Genomic DNA, 26,352 nt, shown 5'->3' on the forward strand with positions numbered 1-26,352 from the left:
AGGAATGACAAAGTTGTAAACCCAGTGATCCCTCACAGAATTAGAAACCCAGATGATGAAAGTTCAGGGAGAAGAGCCAAAATAATCTGGGCCAGTGGCCAAATGCAGGGAAAAACATTCTGCAATACTTCCAACTTTGATAAATAGGCAGATAAGCACACTCCTGAAGCACAGAAATGACTTGTCTGACCACAGCTTTTCCATTGGATTTCTACAGCCTGAAAGCCTTACATGCATTTTGCAAAAATTCAGCTATAATTTCTCAAATAATGAGCATCTTTCCATATGTGACAGCTTTATAGCCAGAATCAGATATTGTGTATTTAAAATGACATTCACCATGTTTAAATGCATTCTCAGTAGATTGGAACAAGCCAGCCCACTTAGATAACCCAAAGCACATCAAAAATGTTCTTTGAAGCAGTATTTTCCTTGGAATAAATAACTCCCACTCACAGAACCTGCTCCAGAGCAAAGCTATTGTTTTTCATGCTGAGGAGGACAGGACCCTGTTGTGTTCCAGGAAAAAAGGCATATTTCCCATTGTGTTAGCCTCACTCAGACAGAACTTCCACTTCTCCTGATTTGGTTTTTATTATCTTATGTTGAAGGCTCAGAGAAGATCCCTACTTCTGAAGTGGGGTAATTATACAGCTAGAAAGAACTCTGCATGTCTGTCATGGGAATAAATTAATCTAAGAAATCAGCAAGACTCCAATCAACCAACCTTATTTTTTAAATTAACAAACAAATGTAAAGGAACCCTGTTTTTCTTCTCAGTGCTATTACAGATAAAGAGTATTTTCAAAGTGAATTCAATCTTGATCTGGACTTAACACACTAGGAAATCACAGATTCAATTGCTGCTGAGGATGGCAGGGTGATGGCACCTGTGGTCTCCACGCTGTGAGGAAATCTGTGTCCGGGTCACACAGGGGATGGTGGGAGCCTTACCAAGCCCTGCTGCTGCTGCTGGGCCCTGCGAGGCACTGGATGTGCCCGAGGATCCGGACAGTGAAGAACCATCCCACAGCCCCCATAACTGACACATGGGGAGAGGAAGAGTGGGGCTGGGTAACTGGGCCTCTCAGGCTGTACTGGGAGGTCTTTTGTCTGTCAAGAAAAGAAGAATAAATGCATTAGCAGTAGAATATAATCAACAGATCATTCAGGTACAAGTGAGGCGCAACACTGCTTGCTTAGACCCTTCGTACTACTTATCATTCAAAAAATTATTAAAGACAGCTGACTTTTGCCACACCAGAGTCTTGACATCTTTTATGTGAGGAAAATATTGATCCCAAGATATGACAAGTACATTACTGTGTCTTTTTTATTCAAAAACAATTCTGTATTTTCATTACACACAGTTGCTTTCAATAGTTTGAAGCAGAACTACACGGGCAGTCACTTGCATGATAAATTAAGTAAATAATTTTGGTTTAGCACCAAAGTTGTGTGCCTCAGATTTGGGTCTGCCTTTTCTTAGGCCCTCTATATTCCAGTAGAGTCAAGAGCAATTTGCCTAAGGACACAGTAAGGAGGGGTAAAAAATGATTAATATTCTGTGACTCTGTGAGTCACAACTAAATAATCTGACTTAAGAAAACAAACTAATAAATATTTTATATGCTTGCTCTCATCTTTAAAATCCTCAAGATGCTCTCTTTAATCAAATCCCAAGGCAGGAAGAGACAAACTGGAAGATCTCCAGTGTGAACTGCTGGTGCACTGGGCAGCACCTGGCCTCTAAGACTTCAGCAAGACCCTACCACCTCTGATGCATGGCTTGGTTGAGAATAAGGCAATCCTGAAGTTTCCGTGTCACAACAATGTTGGGGAGGACAATAAATCACCACAGAGCATTTTGGTAATCAGCCGTTCTTTTAAAGCATTGCACAATTTTTTCAAGACAGGAAACCTCAGAATTTCGTCATTCTTAAATGGGGATTGAGAAAGCTCAGAGTCTTGCATGCCATGATTTTACTATGGCTTCCTACTGATACTACTTTGAAGAGATAAAAAGGATGTTGCAAGAAAAAAATTATTGCAGAGGCTGCTCAGCTAATTTGTATAGAGAGCCTTCTTTTCCTCAGTGATATTAACATCACTCTGTAATTCAGTTGCAGAGGTCAGGATTAACTACAGAAGCTCTTTATTTCAAAAGTTGGTTTGATCTTACAGCTCTTATATCAAGTGCCAGTGAAACAATCAAAGTCCTCTGGACTTGTTTTTGGTTGTGTCCACTCTCCGCCTCCTCCATTTTCAGATATGTTTGAAAAGTTTTTGCAATAAGTACTCCCTTCATCTACTTATTTTGGAAGTCTTCTCTAATCGTTTCTCATCTTCTTACTGCATTACTTCAGAATGATTTCATCCCAGGTGGTGACCTCATATAAAATCCAATGTCAATTAATGGAAGCCAGAAAACCTTGAGTTGTGTGGAAAGTGAGAAAAAAAAAAATAAAACACACATGTGCTGGCAATGGGAGCTTTCTTTTGACTCATACCTGAGAGCTGAGTTTACTCAGTTGAGATTGCAATCTCTCATTAATTTTCTGCAATGCTTCTTTCTCCTCATTAAGCCTCTCTCGGTCAGATCTCTCCTTCCTGAAGTCCTCCTCGTATATTTGGACCTGCAATCATCATGAACAGTGTGTGAGCTTCAGCAGGGCCACTCTGTGGCTTGGTTGCTTTCTAAACACTGCCCTAGCAGAAGGCTGAATTCCAAGGGGATCCCTGCTCCCTGCAATCTTCCAAACAAAAGTTTCCCTGGTCTTTTTTTGGGACTGATGCAAAGTGACAATTAATGGCCATACTCTAGTGGCACTCATCAATTGAAACAGAAATTGAAAACTGAAACAGTCCCCAGTGCCAGTTTTTGTACAACCTTGGACATCAAAACGCTGTCTGGCAAATATCAGTTTCAAATATTATAAATGAGATAGCAAATACTAGTATCCATCTTTTTAAGGGATTAGCAGTAGGAGAACAAACATTTTACCCAACATTTTTCCAGTTTTCTCTTCAGTTATGGGCACTTTTAACTCCCTCCTGTACACCTCAGGTGCAAGGAATTAGAGAAGAACTTCCCAGGCCCAGTGTAGAGGCAGAGGGGAGCATAATATACACAATTCCAAATGGAATGGAATGTACACAATTCCCAATGGAAATACAGATGTTTGACCCTGTTCCTAGAAAATAAGCTGCCTTGCAAATGCTGAAGGACATAGTGGGTTAGCTCTTTTTTATGTGGTCAGGAATCACAGAGCTTCATCCCATTAAAAAATATCTGACCACCCCAGGCACAGGCAGTGAGCACACAGATTTAGAAACAAAACACAAATTCATAAATTATTTGGTGTTCAGATGACTGCCTTAATTCTTCAGCTAATGGGCAGGGATCCACCTGGTGAGAAGCTGGATGTTGGTGGCACTTCTACTGACAAACAACAGCAAAGGCATGTTTGGGTGGGAACCACCACCAGAACTTTCAGAAGCCCTTTCATGTCCTCTTGGTTACTCACTAAAGCCTGCTGACAGTCTCTTCCCAAAAAACTTGCTTGCTGTGGCTCATGCCCTGCCCATTGGACAGATCCAGTTTTCTTTTTGCTGGAAGCAGTGCTATGACCTCACAGAAGGACTAGAAAAATGTTCATACCTCAGGGGAAGAAAAAGGTCAGCACAGGGTTCTATGTGAAGAAAAAATTCTTTTCCTGACCTTCCAAAGCAGAGACAAAACTGTCACTTGCAGTAATCCTTGCATCCCTTGTTCATCTACACACTTCTCAGTGTTTCCTTATTTTTTTTTTCCCAATTCCTTCTCTGCTGTCCCACCTCCCTCCCACTCCCCAGCTGTACAATCTGCTGGAGCTGCAAGGGAACCTCTTTGGCACAGTTTTGCCATTTATCCTGTTGCCCTGAGAAAGAGGGGACATCTCCCAAGGAATGAATGCCTTCATCTCCACTGCTGTGACCAGGGATGGGCTGATGACAGCCAAGCTCCTCTGGGACTCTGTCACGTCACTCTTTGTCCCAGGAGTCCCTCCTCCATCCAGTTGGAGCCTTCTGCTCCGTTCCATGTAGAAGTCTGGACTCACTGTACTGATTTATACAACTAGAAAAACACATTCATAAAATGGATACCCCATGAGAATTTTGGAAAAAAAACCTGGTTTACTCTATTTTATTGTGTAGAATGAAATAACTCATTACAGTACAATCAAGTGCAGGATTTTGTTCTCCAGCATGTGGCAAGCATTACATTAGAGAGCAAAATCTGGCTCTGCTGTCAAACGTGACAGAAACAAGTATTTTATTCCCATTGAATAAAATTCCCATTCTGATCACATCCATTTGTGTGTCAATAATGTTAACCCTGACACTATCCAGGACAACAGACCTGAAGTGTTAAGATTATCTGAAAACTATATTGTTTTTAAACAGATTCTTTCATATGGAAAGAAAAACAGTGCACAAAGCATTTGAGTTGCTCAGAACAAAGATTAAAAAATAAATAGATACAAATATATAGTCCTTAGGATGCAGGTTATGAATGCAAATGGTTTGCCTCACACTTAGAAAAACTGCAGTGCCAATGCTCTAGTTTTCCAAGACTAGGATCTTTGGATAATTCTCTACAGTGGCAACTTCTAAGATAAAAGGATCAGAAAACACAACCAGTAATTAATGAAATTTAGCATTCCCTCTGGATGACATTCAGCCCCTAACAGAGAGCTGGCAGGACACCTCCAGGAGTCAGGAGAGCCATTCTGCTGCTTTGAGTCCTCCACAAGCCCTTGCTCCAGTCCTCTGCCAGGACTCAGTTCCACTTTGTGGACTCTGCTGTGATGACAGCATCTGGGGAAACATCATCCCAAAGGGCTGTGGCTAAACTGGCTCTTCCTTTCAGAAGCTCCACACAGCAAGTCTACCAAGCACAGTCCCTGGGAGAGAAGGCAAAACGATGCTGTGTGAATCCATCCAGGCTCACTTGAGCTGTTCTTACCTGCTGTTTAAGAACTTCAAGTTGGGTTCTCATCTCCTCGATGCTGTTCCTGTCACCCTTCCCTGGAAGAGTCCCAACAACAGGTGGGTGCTGCTTTTTCAACGTGTCCAGAAGGGCCTGCAACATCAAACAGCAAAATTTCTAAACAGAGATTCACTACATGAAAAAGAAAAAAATATCCTTTAAAATTATTAGGAAGAAGTTTCCATTTCACTTGCAGTTGCTTCAATTATACACACTGGATATAAACCCACTTTACTACAGTAAAGTCTGACTGAAACAGGTTTTTTTCACTAAAAGTAGGGATTCCTTCACGTGGAACAAAGTAAAACCTCCTGTTTGAGAGGAAGTCGTGTCGTCTCCATAGCTTGTCACTAGAGGGAGTTACGAATACACACAACACTGGTATCACTCTTACCTGTTCTACACTGAAATTCTGCCACGGTTCTTCTCAGACTTTATTTTCACAGTACTACACAGCTCTCCGTTGAGTTGGAATATTTAAATCACTCCTACATCTCTCTGCCTATAACCACACATTACAATTATATATTCTTTTCTTTACTCTAGCACAAATACTAATCACTTTTCATTCTCTCACATAAAATACAAATCCCTGACTTTATCCCTTTTACAAGTTTACCCTTTTAGAAGTTGAATTCATGCTGATGATCCTCAGCCATTCCTTGCTGCCCAAACTCAGGCAGGAAGGAAGGAAGATATTTGGAGGGAGAAGAGGCAAGCAGGGAAGAATTGGCCAAGCAGGAGAACCAGCATCCAAAGTAATCCAAGATTGGTATTAATTATCCAAGGCCCAACAAAAACCAAGCATTTTCCATGTAAGCACAGAAAAGGAAAGCTTTTTATCTGATGAGGTGCTGTCCCTAAGAATTGTGCAGAAGTGAAGCTGGTTATAATAGTGACAAAGTTGGTGTTCCATGCCAATACATTCAGAAGGTTGAACCTAAAACTGGGAGGGTGAAAATACTGACACCCTTTTTCTGCCCCTTTGAATCCCCCTTTAGTATCTTTTTGAGGAGGTTCTACAACTCAGAATTAGGGAGGGGGAAAAAAAAGAAAAATCTGGAAAAATCAATCTTCAAAAAGTTAATGGTAAGGTGAAGATTATTCCTAAACTGCATTTGGAACACAACACTGTGAGACCCTGCTTTATCCATTCACACAAAAAGAAGAAAAAGTTGTTTGATTTCAGAGAATTTGTAAGAATTTCAAGTGGCTGAACCTGAGATAGCAGGGGAATAAAGTTAAAAGGGCACAGAGGGTCCCTTCCTGTCTCATGTGCACTCATGACATGAGATTTTAAGGATGCAAATGCACTGAAAATCAGTAAATTACTGTTGGGAAAGTGTATATGAAATTGATGCTTCATTTTAAAGAATGGTGTATATATCCCATCTGTCTTATTATAGCCACATCATAAGACAGCAAAATAAAACATTTAAATAAGTTGTTTAACAAACAAGGCATTGAATTAAAGTTAGACTGGAGCTTTGAGCAAGTCCTGTCAATGCATTTCAAAAAGAGCTAGAGATCATGGGCTCTGTCAGATTTTTTCTTATGGCAGCATTATGTTTTTGGCTTGACTTTTGCACATCATGGCCGTTTAGCTTATTAAAACACTTATTCAAGTTACACAGCAATGGTTACTGCAATGCATTTCCTCAGGAAGTGTTTGTGGTTCACCATTAAATACAAAATTGTTAGAAAACACCCACTGCTTTATGTGATCTTTTGATTAAACAAAATTACATTTATTACTTTCCCTGAGTTAAAAAAATTCCATGTAGCTATTTAAAGACAATTTCCTCAGTGAAACATATATACACATAATATTATAGGTATGAATATGTGTGTATATGGATTTAAGCACCAGGACAGGACCATGTCTTCTGAAGAGAAGCCATCATTCTCAAACACAGAATACACGAAAAATGAGTTTCTAAGCTGTGTGACCTTTCTTTTCAACCACAGTCTTTTGCTAGGTGCATACAGGAGCATCTTTGTGCCATTTCCTCTTTGCTCTGAGGAGGGAGGATGTAGAGGAAGGGCTTAGACATGACATGTAGAGAGGTTTCATAGAAGCCAAATACTCTCTGAATTTTTCTCCTTGCAATGCAACCCTGCTAGCAGCCAAGGAATGAGACCCTGCATGCACAGGTTTCAGCTGTAGTGAGTTCTTGCTCGTTTCCCCAGCTCCCAAATGGTGATCATGTGTTTGCCACCAGGTTGTTCACCCAGAACTGAAAAGCTGCTATCTGGTAGGTCAGGCACAACAGAGATACCACAATTAGAGGAATCAGTGGCTCACTCCTGCTCCTACCTTGTTGAGACGACTTATTTCACTCTCATAGTATTCCTTCCTCCTGGTCATCGAGGCATTCTTCTGCTTCAGGAGCCTGTTCTCTTCCTTCAGTTCATGGAGAGCTTCACTAAGGACCTCTGTATCTTTCTGGGATGCAAAAATACAGAGAGATGCTGCAGAAATGCAGATGGAAGCATTTTTCAAGAACAATTTCCCAAATAATCTTCTGTCTGACAGATGTGCTGCATTTTTGTTGTCCCAACCACAGTTGGGAAGGGAGGCAGCAGGAAGGCAGAGCATTAGTACACCCAGATATGATAAAGTCTGTAGAAATGGTTTTGACCACTCACCATATGATGAGACAGACACAACATACCAGACTAAATCCCTGCTCTCTGCAGTTGCACGAAGGCATGGGAATGCTGGCAGGCCAAGCAGATCAAAATCACATCCACAGTTACCCCAGACCTGCATTTCTCTTATGTACTCAGAGAATAAGACCAGGGCTAAGCGCTGGTGGAGCCCCAGCCATTCCCAGTGCCATACAAATTTGAAGATGAAAACAGAAAAAAAAAAGTATTTCAAATATTTTGTGCAGCTGCTTTATGTGAATAAAAAAGTGAGATCCAACAATCACAGGCACAGCACACCACAGGAATGGGGGGTGTTTTTCTGTGTAAAAGGCTCATCTCTGCGCAGCCAGTCACAGTTTGGCTCATCAGAAGTTCATCACTATGTGCTAATTGAGCCAGTGAAAAACACCCCTGAGTAACTTGCTTACACATGAGGAGGTTTGACTCTGCTGTGTTCTAAGTTAGCTGGGACATTTCATTTTCTCCAAAAACCAGGCAAGATTAGCAGGGTATCTCTGCAATAAGTATAGGAACTCATCCAGCAGCTAGCTCAAGCTGACAAGCACTTACTGGCTCAATGTGAAACTTTCAAGAAATTGCAGATTTAAGACCAAAGGTCAATGCTGGTTAACCTGTTCCCACCAAAAAAAAAAAAAAGGACTATATTGTCATTCAGTTCATTATTCATGTATGCAGTAAAAAAATCAGAGACTGTATTTTATAAAATGGTAGCTCTTTTCCATTAAAATGCAGGCAGTAGCATGAACAAAAATATGGACTGTCTCACACTGAATCAACACTCAGAGCAAATACAGGCAGTGATTCAGCAAGTGCATAACATCGTTTGTCTTAAAACATGTAAATTGCTCTATGGATTTGGAATCAAATGTGTGTTTAGCTGGGACTAATTGATGAGCAAGTAAGATGGATGTTCTGCCTATGCAGATGTAAGCTAAGGGGGTTGCATTTCTTTTCCTGCAGCAGCTAACTCATATCTCATCTGGAAGCGATGCAACTTGTTTCAGGTTACCATGTGAATAGAGAAGCCCAACTTCAGCCATCATCACCATCCAGAAACTCTCACCAGAGGTCATGAAGTACATGACACCATGAAGCAGAATAAGAACAGGAAGCACCACTCTGTGGGGTTTCTAAAATGGAGCACAAAGTTTTGTGCAGGTGCCCATCATTCAGGCTGGTGGTTTTACTGAGGTGGGAATCCAGCTCATGGATCTGAATTGAGATGCAAAAGCCCCCAAGGAGTCCTGAAAGAGCAGCCCAACCACTCTGAGGGTGAGGTGAACACCGCTCTGAAGCAGCTGATGAGCCCAGACACTTCCAGCTCTGATAACTGCACTGCCAGTGTCAGTGATAGTTGCAGGGAGCTGAGATAGCTGCACATGTACGAGAGGCTGTACTGTCAATACCAAAACCTGGGGGGCTGGAGCTGCATTCACACCTTGAGTATTTCTTGCCAAGCACTTTGTGTAACACCTGCACTGCTGTTCCTCTTCCATTTGAAATAACTGCAGCATTTCCCTTCACACAGAAATTCACCCTGAACTGAACTGTGAGGAGGGAAATCTGTGCAGTAGAAATCAACCTGCTCTCTACCCCCCCCTCCCCTCCACACACAAATGTTGTGGTGTCTGCCACTCATATGGAAATCACTCTTTCTCTACACATAGTTCTGTGATGAGGCAGCTCAGCAGCCTTGGGTAGGATATTGAGGAGCCACAGTCTCACCTCTGGCCTCTGCACAACCCACGCAAGGGGAGAAAGATGAAAGGCAAGAGAGAGCTCAGCACAGAGCACACAAGGGGTGCCACAGGGCACCCTCCTACCTTTTCCTGCAGCAGCCTCTCTCTGCCCAGCACTTGCCACCTCTCCTCCTCTGGATTCTGCCAGTGCCTCTCCTGCTTCAGTTCACTCACTCTCCTCTCCGACACGTCCAGCCTTGCCTTCATCTCTGCCAGCTGAAAAGCAAGTGACACACACCATGCTGGGCTCGCTGGGCACTCTGAAAGGCACAGCACCTTCAGGGTGTTGAGCCAGAGGCATAAAAACAGTTCCAGAATAAATGATGAAGAGCCATTTGGATTGCTCTTCTCTTTGGGGGTAATAGGAAAGGAATGATTCAGATCTCAGCAAAGCTTTCTGGAAAATATTAAAGAGAAAACTTTCCTGATAAGCACATGAATTCATTGTATAAACTTCCTGTTCATAGCAGGAAACAGTAGACAAGAAGTGTCAGTCAATGAACCAACTCGGGTTCTGGAATACCAGACAAAATTGTAAGCACTGAACTTCACTAGGCAGCTGATGATAATGTCTGCAGCAATGACACCATGCAGCCATAAGCAAGGAATAACAGCTATGTCAATTGGATATTGGATGGAAAAGAAAACAGAAATCAAAATGTTTCTTTACAATTAATTTTGAGAGTCTCTGCTTACAGAGGGCAACTTTCATGGAGAATTTACCCAGACTTCACAAGAGATGGGACAAGAACCAGCATAAGTGTGATGATGTGGATCAGGGGCTGGGCACACCAGGCTGATTTTCAGTTCATTGTGCTCTCAGTTATGTGTAATTTTCACTACAGTGTGGAGGGCATGAAGATCTCTGCTGTCATGTCCATACTGACCCTATCATTTTAGGGACATTTTGCTTCTCTGGTTAGTTTGTCCTACTGAAGACTGACACACATTGGCTTCTCTTTTATATGATGAAGCTTTTTCAGTTTATGAGCTCAAGACAAAGTAAGATATTTACCATGGCTATGGCTGGCTGGTATTTAAACACAGACTTGACTGTCAGCAGGTGGCACACATATTGCAACAGAAGTTGTCAGCATTGTTACCTGCTTTTCATAAAGCTGTTTCATACTTCTAAACTGATGATCCCACTGCTTGTTCACCTCCAAAAGCTGTAATTACCAGGAAGGCACAGTAAATAACACTTATTTCAACATTTTCAGTAAATCAAAAACAGACTGGCATTCGAATCCCCTGTCAGTGAGTGTTCCAAACCTCTTCATCATCTGGCTAGCTCATTTATTTCAGAAGAAGCAAGTTTAAGGCTTGGCAAGCCTTGCAGCCCATCTGCCAGCGCTTTGGTATTCTGGTTAAAGCAAATGAACATTCAGGAAGCAGCACTCAGGAAACATGCAAATACACAACAAGCTACAGGCGGATCATTTGCAGCACTGCACAAATCCCAGGCTTCAAATCCTAAATGGCCAAGGGCTTTCCTGCTAGTTTTCTACAAGTTCCATGAACATATTTCCAATTAAAAGGTCTTTGACTTCAAACAAATCAATGGAAGACTCCCACTGACTGGGATACTACTGAGTGCAAACCCTGCTTGTTGTTCCTTGGCCTTTAGCAATAGTGGTCATTAATAAAACTTGCCCTTTGTACTAAATAAACCCCTGCTCTTTCAGATCCATAGGCATGGTACAACCAGTCACCATGTGCTTAAGGGAATATTTAGGATTACCTCTCGTCTCTGTCTTTCCAGTGTGAGGATCTGTTGCTCCAGAGAATTGGATGCTAAAGGCTTCTTTTTGCTCAGTAATGTGTGCCTTGACTGGAGAAAAGCAATGTTCAAAAATTAATGCTTCTGGCCTGTTCTCTTCAAGATTCTCATGTAAGTTCCCATCCACCCTTACAGGTGCACATAAAGAAACTGATGCAAACTTTTTCCTACACCAAATTTGTATCTAAATACCTTCACACCTGCTGGCAGCTGATTCTGGAGCATACATCTGCTTTAAACCCACTCAGGCTGTGTTTTAATTGAAGCATTATGCAAATAGCCACTGAAATAACTGAAATTGTATCTATTTGTACCATCTGAGGCACAGAACACAGAAGAAGATTTTAATTATCTTGCAGATGGCAATACAAACAAGTAGTACAAGCCACAAAAGTTGAGCATGACTTGGAGAGGGTGTAAGTAATTCCCCTCATTTACAAGAACTAGAATAATTAGTAGGATTGCCCCTGGTAAGTGCTTGCAAGCAACACAGAAAACAAATAGGCCATTTGGAGAAATTTAGAAGATCAGTCTGCAAATGTTCCATTTTTTTAAAGTGTGGAGTTTCACCCACGCAGGACAGCAGCAGCTAGACCCTCATTTTTATAATAGCAGTGTTCTATATCATAATTTCCAAGAAGTTTCCATGGATTATCATGAAAACAAACATGTGATCTATTAGCAAGAGAGAGAGAGCTGTACTGGAAAAAAGAGACAACCTCATAAAAACAGAACATGCTTTGGTCAGATACATGCTCAGGGATTTTTGTTTCCCTCCCTAAATTCTCAACCACTGTATGAAAAACAAGAATAATGGTGTGAGCAATTCTGAGGTCTGGAATAAATTTTCTGTCGATACAGAATTTAATGCTGAATACCAATGAAGATCAAAGGACAGTTTTGCTGTGTCTTTTCAAAGGCAAAAATCCCAACCACATATTTGCCCCATGGCCAGTGCTGCTGAACTCTGATGTGGAGCCCTTGACTTCCAAGCCAGAAAACACTTAATCCCTCTTCTTGTAGCTCACTGACATGTTTAATTTAGAGTATCTGAAGCAATACCTGGCAGCTAATGGAGTTATTCCCATGCTGAATTGCTTTCAGCATCTAGGCCTTAGGCATATATTGAAGAGCATGTTTAAGAATAGTAATAAAGTGAATAGGACAAGTCACAAATCTAACAACTACACATGCACTAGGCACCAACTAGCCCAAATACTGCTCACAGAAGTTGTGGGGTCACTCAAATGAACCACTTTGCACCCTTTGTGCAACTTCTGGAGGGCAAAAAAACCCCATTAGAAAAGGGCTTCTTTCTAAGAATGCTATCTGCAAAAATATTCCTAACATTGCCTTCCATTCTTACACAGTTCAACTCATTGAGAAAAATCGATTAGAGCACAAAGATCAGCCCATAACTGTCAACCTACGGAGTGACCTGCAGCAGCTCCTGTTAATCAGAAAACACTTCAGAGAACAGCCAACACAGCCACTTACCTGCAATGGTTCTGCTGGAGCTTCCATGTCACTCCCACCTGCCCAGCTGCATCCAAGCCGGCCTGGAGCGCTTCCTTCACTGTGGCTCTTTGGAGGAAGAAGAGCAATGGAACAGATTTTATGTTGGCTAAAAGAGCAAGAGAATTTCTTTCAGACCCAGAAGATACAGGAGCGCTGCCTGTGGGAGCTGCCACGATCCAGAAAGTAGTGGTGGAATTCTGATTTTAACCTTTTCCTCCTTCCTGCCTGGGGCTTCCCAGAATGGATGAAGCACAATGCCTATGACTAATGTGCCAGGCAAGGTTCTCAGCTTTGTGTGCATGGAAATCACAACTGCCAGGCCAGTTCCCCCCAGAGAGGAAGTTGCATGTAAGGGAAGGAAGGGTATTTGCTTTTTCAGTAAATAAGAGGACAGGCTTTTCTATCCCTGCTTCCAGTTGTAAAAAAGGACTTCAGTAATTACAACAATTATTGACACTAAGAGTGAACTATCAGAACAGAAAAATGAGTGAGTCATGCTTCTAAAGGAGCAATGGCAAAGTCTGCTAACAGCTACAGGGAAAAGCACCCCCATACAAAAACCCCAAGATGTTTAGGGGAAAACCAACACTGGAAAATTGATTTGTTTCCCCAAAGAAAAGCTGCACACAGATGAAGAATGACAGATGTTTTATTTGTACTTCTGCCACTTGTCTTACCGGGGCACAGATCCAGCTTCAAGACATGCAAGACTTGGGTACTCAAAGGTACCCAACGCCCCAGACCTGTGCCTCAGTTTCCCATTTGGAGGAAGATGTTAACCATGCTAAGTTAAGCTCACAGAAAAAATTAACAAAGAAAAGGCTTCCACAGACTTCCTATACAAAGTCAGAACGAAACAGAAAAGTGCAAAGTGTTCTCATTTTCAGTCTTGGAATTCTGAATAATAATGGATTTCAGAGGGAAGCATAAAAGAAAAATTCTGCTCCCTATTGTGGAAAGATCTCTGGGTCTATGGCTTTTGCAGTGGCAGCAAAGGTTGCTTATTTCATTTTCAAGGAATGAAAGCTAGCCTGTGAAGTTTGACATGAAATAATAGAAACCCCTCTCTCAATTTCCAAAAACAGATTTAGAGAAAGTAAAGCAATCCTGTGAAATGCTGAAATTTTGCAGCCACATTCCAGATCTCTGGTTCACAATGTGTGACTAAGCAACTCCTCTTTTGCAAGATACAGACCCCAATTTGGAAGAAAGCCACTATTTTATAATATTTGCATATGAAATATGTCCTGCTACCCTGAGGTTCTTTCCATTTTCCCCCTTGTTTATGGAGCAGCTAGAAAACTTGTGGTGAATGAAGAGAAAAATTAAAAACAAAGGTTATTTTAATTAAGAAGTTGGAAGAATTTCATCTGTACCAATATCAAAACTAGACATTAAGCTTATCAGGTACAGCACTGAAGACTATAAACTGGTGCAGAACAGCACCAACATTGGACATCTGCTTAATAAAAATACAATCCCAAACCTTCCACATTGCACATCTGCTCTTGAAGGAGATGATGCTGCCCCTTCCCCAAGCTCCCACTCTCACCAGTCTCATCCCCTCTCCAGCAGCACATTCCCTTTTGGAGAAAGCTCAGGTTGAACAGCTGCATTTTATGGTGTGGCCTGCAAGGTGAGGCAGCCCCAGTTTCTGGTTTCCTCACAAGAGCACGCTGGGATGTGGTGAGTGAGGCACTGAGCATCCCCGCAGTGGGGACAGCGGAGCAAACCCAGGACTCAGCCCCACTCATGAATCACAGTTCCCACTTGAAAGATATCAATGCTCAAATTACTTTGAAGAGAGGATGAGGCTGAGACCTTGGTTGATTCTGTAATTTAGGTCACAACAGTTTCCTGGAGAGCTGAGTAGTTTCCTGGAAAGCTACCTGGACATTAGAACACCAAGTCCTTTGTTAGTGATTCCTTCATGACTGCAATAATCTGAATTTTTTACATCATAATCACAATAAAGTGAATGATTTTACATAAAATTGGACAGAATAGAACTAAGACTGAAGTACTTTTCAGTGCCTCTCTCATCCAGCTTAGCATTCATAGGGAAAACTGACTGCCATGTAAAAACAGACTGGAGAGAGAAGAGTATGTCTGAGATCTGTATCAAAAGAAGAAATGGCAATAAGTAGGGAAGAAAAACTCAATCTCTTCAGAGGTGGTGCTATTTTTCCAGCAAAAACTGGGAGGTTGAAGCAAAATCATTGCCTGTCTCTGTGAAAACAGTTAATAGCACCAAAAAGAAAGAGAAGGAGATGACAAAATTCATTTTCATTCATATGACAGGGATAAAGACACTATATTTGTTTATGTTTACTGCTATCGCAAAAAACTTAGATGTGCAACAATACTGCAGAAACCTGAGATATACAGAAATCCTTGAAAGAAGGACACTTTGAGACCCATCAGGTTTCAGAATTCAAAAAGCCCCATAAATCTTTTAAAGCATTTATACTTGGTTTGAAGCTATTGAACAAAACAGTTTTAAATTGCTTGGAAAATTCCAGTTGACAATCAGACTGCAAATGCAGTCACAAATCTAAAAAATCTGTCAGGTATGGAAAAAGCTGCTCAGAAAGTAAATAGGAAAATTTGCTGCCCCTCACACTTCCTAAGTTAACTCCCAAGTGGCATCTTACAACAACTTAGAAGCCTCTTATTAATTTATTTCCATGATAATCTGTAATTTCTATTAGTAGCAGCTTTGAGATTGTTGTTTTGTTTTTTTTTTTCATGTCTTGTTGAAAAATGAAAAATATTTTAGTTTGTATTCTAGGATGACCTGAGCTTCCTGGGCATAAAGGCCTTTTAGGCATCTTTGGGAAGCTTGCAGTGGGAGAAAAATCAGAGCCTTGGAGCTGTGGCCAGCACTGAACCCTCTCAGAAGCCTCAGCACCACAAGATGATAAAAGTTCTCATTTTCAGAGTGCTGGATCTTAATTCTGGGAACAGCTTGTGTCACAGTATTACAAAATATCACTCAAATTCACATAATGAAAACCATTTCTCACTTCTGAAAATTCTGTCTGTTCAGTAACTGCAGTGAAACCAAGACTCACTAAAAGGCCTGATGCAATCAAATGTGAGGCTTTCCTTGATGATGATAAAATCATACAAAATGACAAAGTAATTTTTTTCCTAGCTGGTCATGCATCTGCTGTGAGGTTTGTTGGGGATTTTCTTTTATTATAATTTTTTTAAATTTATTGTTCTGTTGCAGACTGGTAGAAGCTAGATTAACTCTGAGATTACTTGGGTTAAAATTTGTGGCTTTTGGGGAGCCTTCACTTTGCTTATGTTTCAGCTGAGCTTTGTTTACGGCTTTATTGCTGAAGCTGTTACGCCAGCAGTGTTTGCCACAATATCCATTTTCCCATTCTGAGGCATATGGCAAAATGGTAAAAAATGAGAGATTTTAGCTGAAGAATAAAATTGGCTCTTGAACCAGAAGAAGAATCTGCCTCTTCCTGCCCCAGCCTGGCCCCTGTGGCTCACCAGAGAGGTGCGCTAAAAAGGGATTTTCCCTTCAGTTACTGTGTCACAGCCTCAGCCTTTTGTGCTGCTCAGTTACATGTTCCCTCTGACAGAAAAATAGGTGCAGATGCAAATTTGTGTCTTAATATGTGGGAACCAGATAAAATTAGAGCCAGTCAAGGTTTCAGAGTAAATCAAAATATTTGAGCACAGGGTCCTGCTTTAGGATTTCCTTTATCCACTAACCATAAGGGCAAGGCCTCCCAAGGACCTAAGCATTTGCAAATTCAGGCCTGCTGATGAAAATCCAGATTCCATGTGAAAATAATTAGATGAAAATTTGCAAATCAAAAAATGCAAATCTATTCCCTTTCCTGGAATGGAGAAGGCAGCATCAGGACAAGCTGCAACTGAAGGAATCACAGACTGAAGGATGTGCTGAGAAGTTCATAAATTTTTATCGCAAAAAAATCCTGGCAAAAAGGGGAATTTGTTTACAGACACTTATAGACTTGTCTTGAAAGTGATTTCAGGTCAGATGGAAATGCCATTCTGCAGAGTGCAATTTGTACTCTTCACTCCAGAAAAAAGTTACAGAATGAAAATGACCTGCTGTCTCTGACAAAACTTCTGATGAACGACTGACACTTATGGAAGGGTACACTTTTGTTTCATTATTAACTTTTTCTTAACTCTTAAACATTTCATCTGCCCCTCACTTTAAGTCCTAATCAGCCTCATTTCCCAAACCGCTATTTTCTGGGGCTTTTTTAGTATTATTTCATAATCTTCACAAATTCTACTACGTGTTAAAAATATGACCTCCTTTCCCAAAACACAATCCAAGACAGGGACTCCTAGCACCTTACACGGAGGTTGTTGAAGCTCAACAGGACTGTCAAGCTGTCACTCACTTGAAGCCCAGCTCAATACTCAGCCAAGTGAAAAGCTTAGAAATATAAAGAAAAAACAGCCAGCATGTGTCTAGTGCAGAAATATCATGAAGTGTCCCTCTTTAAGCTCTGAAAACCTCACACACACATTTTAGAGGTAAGAAGTGCCATAAATGCAAAGAGTATAAAAGCACCACAGGTTAAATACTGCCACAGTCTCCTGTGTGAAGCACTGCAGCAGCCCTCAGAAAGGGTCCAGGTGAGCACATCCTTTCTCTTTCCTCCTCACATTGCCCATATCTCCCAAATCCTTTCCTATGTCTCCTTCTGCTGGAGAGAGGCTAACCTGTGGATTTCCATGGGATCATTTGTGGCTTGTCATTTCACAGCTTGGTTCTGCACTGACTTGCGCTTTGCCACGCTCGTTTCTCCCCTGCCTCCGGGAATCCCCATCCCTCCCTGTGGCTTCTCTCTCCCCCACTGGTTTCTAATCCCACTGGTCTGACCCTGCGGTGTCTCCTCAGGCTCGGCTCAGCTCCGTGCCCCGAGGTCATGAGTCATTCTGGAGATGGCGGTTTGCATGTGAAAGGAGCTGTGTGTAATTTCGGATTTCGTAGAAGAGAGTCATCTCCCTTTTACCTCCTCACCAATTTCCTGCACCGTGCCTCGGCGTGCAGCCTTCAGAGTTTTCCTTTCCCCATCCCGTGCTGGAGTCACACAGGTAAGAGCGCCATCCCTCGCAGGTGGATCATTCACGGTTTAATCACTCCCCTCTCTGCACCCCTCCCTCCCCCTGTTCCTAGTTTGTGGAAAACGGGGAAATTCCTTCTATTCTCGCTGTTTCAGGGGACAGGAGTGAAACTGAGAGGGAAACCCAGAACAAGTTTCTGTCAGGCTTGTTAACCACGGCTTCGCTGCAGGCAAAGACAATTGCCTTAGCAGGTGGCTTACGATTTTCTGTTTGCAATACCACAGAAGTGTGGGTTTGAATCATCATCATTTTCCTTCTCCTCTCTTCCTATTCATCTGAAAGCCTTTCTGACACTTCCACAGGTCTGTGTCTCCCACACCTCTGCTCATTCCCAGCTAAATCAGAACTTCCAAATGCATCAAAAATGAAAGTATTTTGGGGGTTACACAGTTCCAAGGATCTGTGTTATCCAAAAGGTACATCTGGCTATAGGGTTTGACATTCAGGAAAATAACCAGTGGGTTTAGCTGACCTTTTAAAGCACCTTCTCAGTCATTCTTCCTCATACCAGAAAGTAGCTATATCAGGGAAAAGAAATGTGTAGCAAGTTCATTGCATCATTTCAGAAATCCTCAAGTTTCATGCATAGTCAAGCCCCGCAGAGAACATCCCCTGAACGTTCTTTCCTGGCAGATAAACATTGCAAAAGCACACTGTGATTACCTTAAGGGAACACGAAGTTCTCTGAGGGCTCAGCCTCTCTTGGGCAAGAGGTTTGGGGTCCTCACACGACTCCAAAGTGTTGCTCTTCCCGATCAGGTTCCTTATTTCAACATCCAGCTCTTTACTTTCACACCTGCTTAGGAAGAAAAAGCAATGCTAAAATTTACACCAGAATTTGAGGCTTTCTTCTGAATGTGAGAACAGAGCTGGTCCTGCACCAGGCTCCAGCTCCCTGCCTTCAAGCAGAGAGCACCAGGGCAGTGACACACAATCTTCATGTGCCTTGTGGCAGAAATTCATTTAAAATACTTACACAAGAAGCCTTTATGAATTTTATCACTTTTCACCTACAAAATCCAAATCGACCCTTTTGGGGATTATATTAAGACTGCCATGTGCCCTAAACCTCACTCAGAGTTTCAAGAGTTTTAAATTCAGCTTCAGCAAAAATGCTATCAGAATAGTTGAATAGGTTTAGAACTGCAAAAGTAGGTGCTCAAAGTCTTTTGAGTTCAAAAATCTCAAAGTTCCCAAAGTCTTTTAATGGCACATTTTGTTTTCTCTAACACTTTGTAGCAGACACCTGACACGTGTTTTCAAAATTTTTCTCCCTTAAAAATTCCTTTTAAAAACATTCACATCTTGTCAAAAAATTGGTCTGTTGAGAACACTTTTTTTTTTTTTTTTTTTGGTGGGAAAATTCTTTTCTTTCAGTCTCACTGCTTAGGACATACAAAACTTAGGTGCACAAAAGGGCTTGTTCCAAATTCACAGAATAAACTTGCAGCTAGGGCTGATTCACTTGATACAGTCATGGTGGAATGTGACCTCCAGATAATTAACTGAGATACAATTAGCACAAGCCCCTAAATCTCCTAGATCAACCCAAGTTATCAAGAAAGATCAATCTCTTTTGCAAGCTTAGACTTTATTGCCTAATCAACTTAAACCAATTTTAAATATAATTAACGCGTGACCAGGAAGCAAACTGCAAGGCTCAAAAAAAAATCACCAACCTGTTATAGCAAGATTACTTCTTGATTTCAACAGAAAATACAGCATTCTTTATTTGAACCACCAGAAAAACTGAAAGTTGTAGGAGTTTGTCAATTATACTTCCTGAAGTTTAGACAGGCAATCCTCAGGGAGTGAACCGCAGGTTCTGAGGAAACTCTTCAAGTGAAATTGATAAAATTGCCCAACAAACAAACCCATTTATCTTAATCATAAGAGTAAATAAGTGTGGTGAATTTCATACTGATATCATAGAATGATTCATTTAATGCTCTATAATTAAAACACAGAGACTGTAGCAGAAATGTATTTTCACTAAGCATGGATACAAAATCATTTCCAAGATGAAATAAAATACCAAGAGTAGCAAATAAGGGCTAGTAAAATTCTAGAGCTGGGTTGGTTTTTTTGTGGGTTTTTTTTTTTGTTGTTTTGGGGTTTTTTTGTTTGTTTGTTTGGTTTGGTTTGTTGGGTTTTTTTTACTTGCTGCGGAAGGTTAGATAAGCTGCGTTTTCATAGCCATGAGGACCAAAAGCAAGACCTTCCCAAGGCTCATTTTCATGAGCTCCGCGGTGGCGCAGGAGGCTGCAGGGCTGGAGGGTTCCAAAGGCTCAGCTGTGCGTGGGCGGCAGGTAAGCCCCAGCAGCAGCAGCACGGAGAAAACTGCGGGAGGAAACAACCAACCTCGAGGCAGAAATCCAGCCCTCCTCTGGCTGGCTAAATGTTGCAAAATCCTGGAAAAGCCAGGGCACGGGGCACTTTTTCTAAGCCATTCTGTGCTGAGGTTCCCACACCTCAGGCAGCAGGCAGAGCAGGCACTCTGCACTCTCGAGTGCACTTCCCTGGAGAAGAGCACCTTCAGCCCAGTGGGACTCCAGCTCCTGATGCTGTCTGAGACAGCTTTGTGCAGCAGAGGCGCACATGCCCTGGGCAGAGCCCTCGCTGCTTCTGAGGCTGCTCAGAAGAGCTGAAAAGCCACAGCACGGAAGGAGCCGCTCGCTGCTGCAATTCACCACCCCCAGCTGCCAGCACAGCCTACTCCCCCAGCTCGGGCAGAGTAGCCAGTGCTTCCAAACTCTTTTAAGCCAAATGAAGCAGCAAAGCATAAGAACAAAATACTCAGAATAAAGGAGCAATGCCTGGGTGCAGCCCTGGGGACAGTAAAAGATGAGCAGCAATCCGGCAGGAGTGCAGCAGCAAATGCTTAGGCAGGCTGCACTCAGCTCTGCTGCTGGTTCAGCCACTGCAAGGGGAGATGTGTGACCACAACCTCCTGAGGTCAGAGCATGAACCAAGCTGAGAATAACCCATAAACATGGGGGTTGGCTTTTGATACCTTTTTTTCAGCCAGGAAGTGTTCATTCCTCTGCTCACCACAGTTTGATGCTGCAGCTGTAAACGATAATCACCTCTGGCTGCTCCTACCCTTGTCTGTCCCTACACTCCTCTTCCTGGACTTACCTGGGCAAGAGCAGGACCCAGCTGCGCCTGGCTAAAAGAAAGAGAACTACAGAAGGCTCAGATCTCTACAAACCAATTTCTGTTCTGGGTTTGAAGACTATCACAAAAGTCAGAAAGTTACTTCATTTTTAGACTGAGAAACTATTACTGCATTTATCTGCATTTTATTATCAGCCACTTTGATAATCAGAAGGATACATTTATGGTGAGCTAGAACATTATTCAGATCTGCTGTGCAGATCTGATTTAGAATCTGGACTTTCAGAGCACACAGATGCTCTGAGTGCTCGAATACATCAAGGAACTCCTGATTAGGAGCTACCCCAGACCAAGACAAGCTGACTACCAGAGCTTCCCCCAGAGAGCTCTAGAGGGCACACAGCATTCAGATTCTGCACAGAAGTTTTCAAAACTGCTTTTAGTTTCCTGGAGTTCACAGGTACTCCTCTGCACCCTTAAAACTTATGAGAAAATATTAAAAGCATTTTATTTTTCTGTGGTCATACAAGACAAAGTATAACCTTTCTATGTGCTTAAGCTTTCTAAAGTATACAAAGATATAAAAACTACACATAGGAAGCTGTGATTACTGCAGGAGGCAATTAAAGTTTAGAATGTTAACTCCTCTTTGTAGACTTTGAGTTAGTTGCAAAATTTCCTTTTTTGAAAAATTAAGATATTTGACGTGGAAGCAGAAGGTTCAGATGTAATGAAGGAAGCTGGCCTCCCAGCTCTCTTCTTCCTAGAAGAGAGCCCAACCTTCCTCACAATTTCCATGTCAGATCTGACAAGTCCTCTAAGAATAAAAAATTAGGCATGCTCCCTTTGGTTTTCAGGTTGTCATATCCATGCAGAACTTCACTTTGCACTCCACTAAAGCTATTTTAATTTCTCCCATGTGTTCAGGTTGCTGCCTTTAAAATGGTTTTCACTGCTTGCCCCATGGTACATCTTTGCACCACTGCAGTTTTTAGGCTCCACTGGCCTATCTATTTATCATTATTAGTATTATTTATAATAGTGTAATGCTCTAAGTAATAATGATTCCTTGTTTATAAATGGTTGCATACTTTTTACAGCAATTCCAGTTTTAAGCAGAGAGCCAGAATATGATCAGTCCCATGCTTTGGGCTTGAGCAGCATAGATTGAAGGCTGAAAAATAGAAGTTGCTCAAATAAGAAGGTAGAAGTTCCATAAGAGACACAGTTTTGCACCTCTTGACTTTCCCTGTTTTTTACTGGAAACTGGCATTATTCTTTACTCATAGCAGCTACATGGCAACAATGGACATACCTACAAGATGTCCCAAGGCATTTATTGCACAGTACTAATACCAAAGCCATATAATTCTATTTTAAATATTAATTTCAAGGCTGGTGTGTTGGGGTGATTCTCTTGTGGTGGTGAAAGCACAATTACACACCATAAACAATTGTGAAAAAAGGCTTTAAGCCAGGATTTACAGCCAGATGCCAACACCATGGAGCCATATTTTGATGGGAAATGAATTCCAGAGCTTAATGGTAAAACATGTGCTTCATCCCCTTGGGTGGGCATTGGGATATAGGATTCTTGCTTGGCTTAAATAGGAAATAAATTCATGGAAAAAAAGAAATTTCTGCATTTGAATTATGGAGAAAAAACTAGTCAGATAAATTAAAAATGTGCCAAATTTAAAGACAAATTGTCTCAGCTAATATTTCCCTTATTTATGATAATAGACTTTGTGTCAGAAAAAGGCCTGTAGAATAAGGGGGAGAATCAGATTGAATTACAGACTATTTAATCTAACTTGCTCTGGAAATAGACTTAAAATAGGAATAAAAATAGGGATATAATTTTAAAAAATGACAGTTTATCTGTAGAAGAAGCCTATTCTCTTATGTCCCATGTAATTTTGCAGAACTTTTGCTCTCTTTTAATTCAGTTTTGTAGAACTCTTAGATTTTTTTTTCATGCAAATCCATTGGGATTTTTATATTGCAATATTCTCCAGTTAAGACTGAAAAATAGCAAAGAATTTCCAGTCCAATAAGCAATAGGAAGAAGAAAATTTTGCCGAGAAGACAAAAATACTTTTGTTACTGAAAAAAATTTTGCAGCCCTGTAAGCTCTTAGAAGTTTAGCAGACTCTGAGCTGACAGGGAATAGTTAAAAAGTGGTGCAGCTCCCTAAGGACCAGTGGTGCTATTCCAGTACTCAACACTCCACTCAAAGTTTAGGCTTGGGAATTTGAGCCAGAACTTTTGAAATTGAGCTCCACTCATTCCATGTTCCACCTCACATGTACCACCATAAAAAATAGTTTATTGGGCATAAAACATACTGTGCTGGGACAAACACAAAGAGAACACCTGCCTTTGATGATTATGAGTAGATACTTAAAAAGAAAGTTTAGGGGGAAAAAAAAGCAGCAACACATTATTTGAAATTGTTTTTAGCTTAATATTTTAACCTGAGTTTCACCCCCAAAAATTTATCCAGTGTTTCAAGAGCATAGCTGGAAAGCCAGCCAAGCATCTACCTGGCAGAACTGCTCTGTCTTCAGAGTGAGATGCTCCACGGGTCAGTGTGGGATTAGGAATAATCTCACCCCAGTGCCAAGAAGAGAGCTCCATAAGGTGTATGACAGGGGTTAAAACATGCACTGTGACCAGCAGAGAAACCACTTAAAACTTTCCCTCAAATCTGATGCAGCCAAAACATCTGCCTCTCACCCCATAAACGTCCCTACACTTCTGTTCCCTTTATGACAAAGGAATGGGCCTTTTAAGGCACATTTAATAGCCAGCAGCTGTTGGGCTGTCAAATGCCACATCTGGAGAAGCTGTGTGCTGTTAATGTGAGCAGAAACAATTATTCCTTAATACTTTTGCTTAATTTTAAGAATTACACAAATGACAACAAAAGGGGGCATGTTCTTAATGGAAACACATCTGGTTTTCTCTGAAAACAAACCAAAGAAAAAACCAGCCCAAAAGGGGGGGCCCAGTGATTAAGTGAAGCAGCACCTCTAATCCATCCCAGCTCAGGGAAGAGAAGGAAAGCTACTGATGGTATACAGGCACTCAGTGTCTCTCAGCGTTTGACTACTCCCCTCAGGAAATTTGCAACATGCAAGAAGACCATGGCTGTTGGTTTGCATTAAATGATGTTACTTATCACATGGTGCTGTTCCCTCTGTGCCTGGATATTCCTGTCCCTAGGGAAGTTTCCATGCTGCTGCCTCACTCCTGTGCTCTATACAGCTTGTGCATCAGGAAAAGAGCATCATCCCCCTTTCACTTAGGTCTTTCACTTCATTATACTACCAAGACATTGATTGTCTTCCTAATGGACAGCATTTGGGCTGCATTCAAACCTCAGGAAAGCCAATGCAATTATTTCCACCAACTTTCTCAGGCTTCAAATGAGCTCTGAGTGAGTTGCAGACAACTGTCTCCCTGGAGAGGCAGCAAGTGGGGCACTGTCACCCAGACTGAGCCCCAAGGCCTCACGTAGCTGCGTGTGGATCACCAGTGGAAAGGGAATTCATTTTTGCCATGAAAATCAATCAACTGGCAAGCTTGGCCAAGCAGAGCCACCAAGCAGCACGTGCTGCCTGAGCAGAAGAACTCCCCCACTGAAAGGCACCCATGCAGAAAGCTGTGGGGAGGTGGCAGGAAGGTGTTGAAAGAACTGAAAGCTAAAAGGACACAAAAGGAGGCAAATAGAGATGTTTTTCAAGCACTCACTCTTTTTCTGTGGAGATCAATGCCTAGAAAAGCTTGTGCCCCGTCAGGGCACTTTGCTGGCCTCAGTACGTGCCTGTTTGGAATGGTGTCCCTCCCATGGCCCCTTCTGGACTGGCTGCTTGCCCTGCACAATCAGCTGGAGCCCCTCGAGTCTGTTCACATCATCCACGTGCTCGTTCCTCTGGAAAGCTGTGACTCTGATGCAGTGCAACTGCACAGAGCTGACATTTTTAACTGGTACTTGACACCACTGCTCTCTTTTCAAATCAGACACCACCACAAGCAGCCCATTGTGCCTCCTGCTTCAGCCTGGGCCAGGATGGGGATGCTTCACCAACGCCCTGCTGAGCTGGGCTCACAGCTGGGCTGAGCCTTTGGAGGAAAACAAGCCCAGGATTCATTGGAGACAGTGTCTACCACACAGAGCTGAGGGATTTGCAACGATCTACTAACAGCACGAGCAGGACAGACAGATAGGAACCATTTGGAAACGCAGCCAGGAAATGTAACATACAGTAGCTGACAGGGACAACCAGCTCTTGAAGTCAGGTCAGCTCCTTGCCTGTGGTGGCTGCCAGGCAGCCCCAGCTGAAAGGCAGAGGAGTCTCACTGCATCACACTTAATACTCTCAATGTCATCAGTAAAACTAACTACCTTGTGAAACTGCCCAAAAATTTTTAACAAAGGAGTTTTTCCATGTAACGTGAACACAGTACCTTTCCATCTCAACAGACTGATGGGGGCACAGCTCCATGCAGTCCTCTTCATCTTTCTTCTTCATTTTGAGCTCCTCACAGCAAATCTATTAGGAGCAGGGAAGAAAAAAAAGGAGTTTTTAAGGGGAAGTAAAAAAATCAACAATCTAAGAAGAGAAAGTTAAGTAACCAATTACAGTGAGAACAGATAACCGTGTCTTGTATTTCTGTTTTATTCTTCATAAACTACAAATGGTTGACAAGCAAGCCAGGAATCTACTTCCTTCTTCCCAGCATCATCCTCTAATAAGTACACCACTGTGTCAGGGACAGTTCTACAAGGGCAGGAGCAACAACAATCTCTGGCTGCTGTGACAAAAAATCTACCCAAGGAACAAAGCTGCCAGCAGTTGCAGGAACATGGGAAGGGTTGCAAAAAAGGCTTTTATTAATCATCCTAAAAGAATCAATTATTTTTCATACTCTTGAATTCAAGCGTGTCCTCACATTGTCCAAAAAATTCCTATGCTTCATGGAAGTGCCCAATAAAACTACTGCCCCAAAATTAAGAGAATTTGAGTAATGACTCTGATCTAAATCACTTGGAGAGAAAAGGAGCCACATGGAAGTTATTGAGCACGAGTGTGTTGTTCAAGCACTCTACAAGCTCCTAACAAGATTCCCTCTGGTCAGGCAAGTAACTCTTCAGCACTGCATTTCCAAAGAGAAGGGAGACAAATAAAAAATCCCAGACCAAGCTCCCAGAGAAAAGGGCTGCTACAGTAAGCAGTCAACATTAAGATAATCCCTTGAAACTGAAGATTTTGAATTAGAACTCCAAACATGAAGAAAGCAAGCACTACCTCTCCATCTCAAGAGGAAGAAGACATTGTACAAAGAGCGAGCCA

General features: G+C 41.9%; 1 protein-coding gene across 1 annotated transcript in view; it reads right to left on the bottom strand.

Moving 5' to 3' along the window:
• Nucleotides 1–25,536, bottom strand: part of TNIP3 (TNFAIP3 interacting protein 3) — a 32,865-nt gene extending 7,329 nt beyond the window's left edge. The window contains exons 1-10 of the mRNA XM_005427064.3: nucleotides 25,466–25,536; nucleotides 18,539–18,671; nucleotides 12,722–12,808; nucleotides 11,186–11,275; nucleotides 10,548–10,613; nucleotides 9,529–9,660; nucleotides 7,350–7,478; nucleotides 5,009–5,125; nucleotides 2,511–2,636; nucleotides 955–1,113 (exon numbers count right to left, since the gene is read on the bottom strand). Of these exons, the coding sequence (XP_005427121.2) occupies nucleotides 955–1,113; nucleotides 2,511–2,636; nucleotides 5,009–5,125; nucleotides 7,350–7,478; nucleotides 9,529–9,660; nucleotides 10,548–10,613; nucleotides 11,186–11,275; nucleotides 12,722–12,808; nucleotides 18,539–18,671; nucleotides 25,466–25,530 (1,104 nt within the window). The 5' untranslated portion in view covers nucleotides 25,531–25,536. The remainder of the gene's footprint in view (nucleotides 1–954; nucleotides 1,114–2,510; nucleotides 2,637–5,008; nucleotides 5,126–7,349; nucleotides 7,479–9,528; nucleotides 9,661–10,547; nucleotides 10,614–11,185; nucleotides 11,276–12,721; nucleotides 12,809–18,538; nucleotides 18,672–25,465) is intronic.
• Nucleotides 25,537–26,352: the final 816 nt, after the last annotated feature.

This window comes from Geospiza fortis, unplaced genomic scaffold (genome assembly GCF_000277835.1).
Source record: "Geospiza fortis unplaced genomic scaffold, GeoFor_1.0 scaffold636, whole genome shotgun sequence".
Classification (NCBI taxonomy): domain Eukaryota; kingdom Metazoa; phylum Chordata; class Aves; order Passeriformes; family Thraupidae; genus Geospiza; species Geospiza fortis.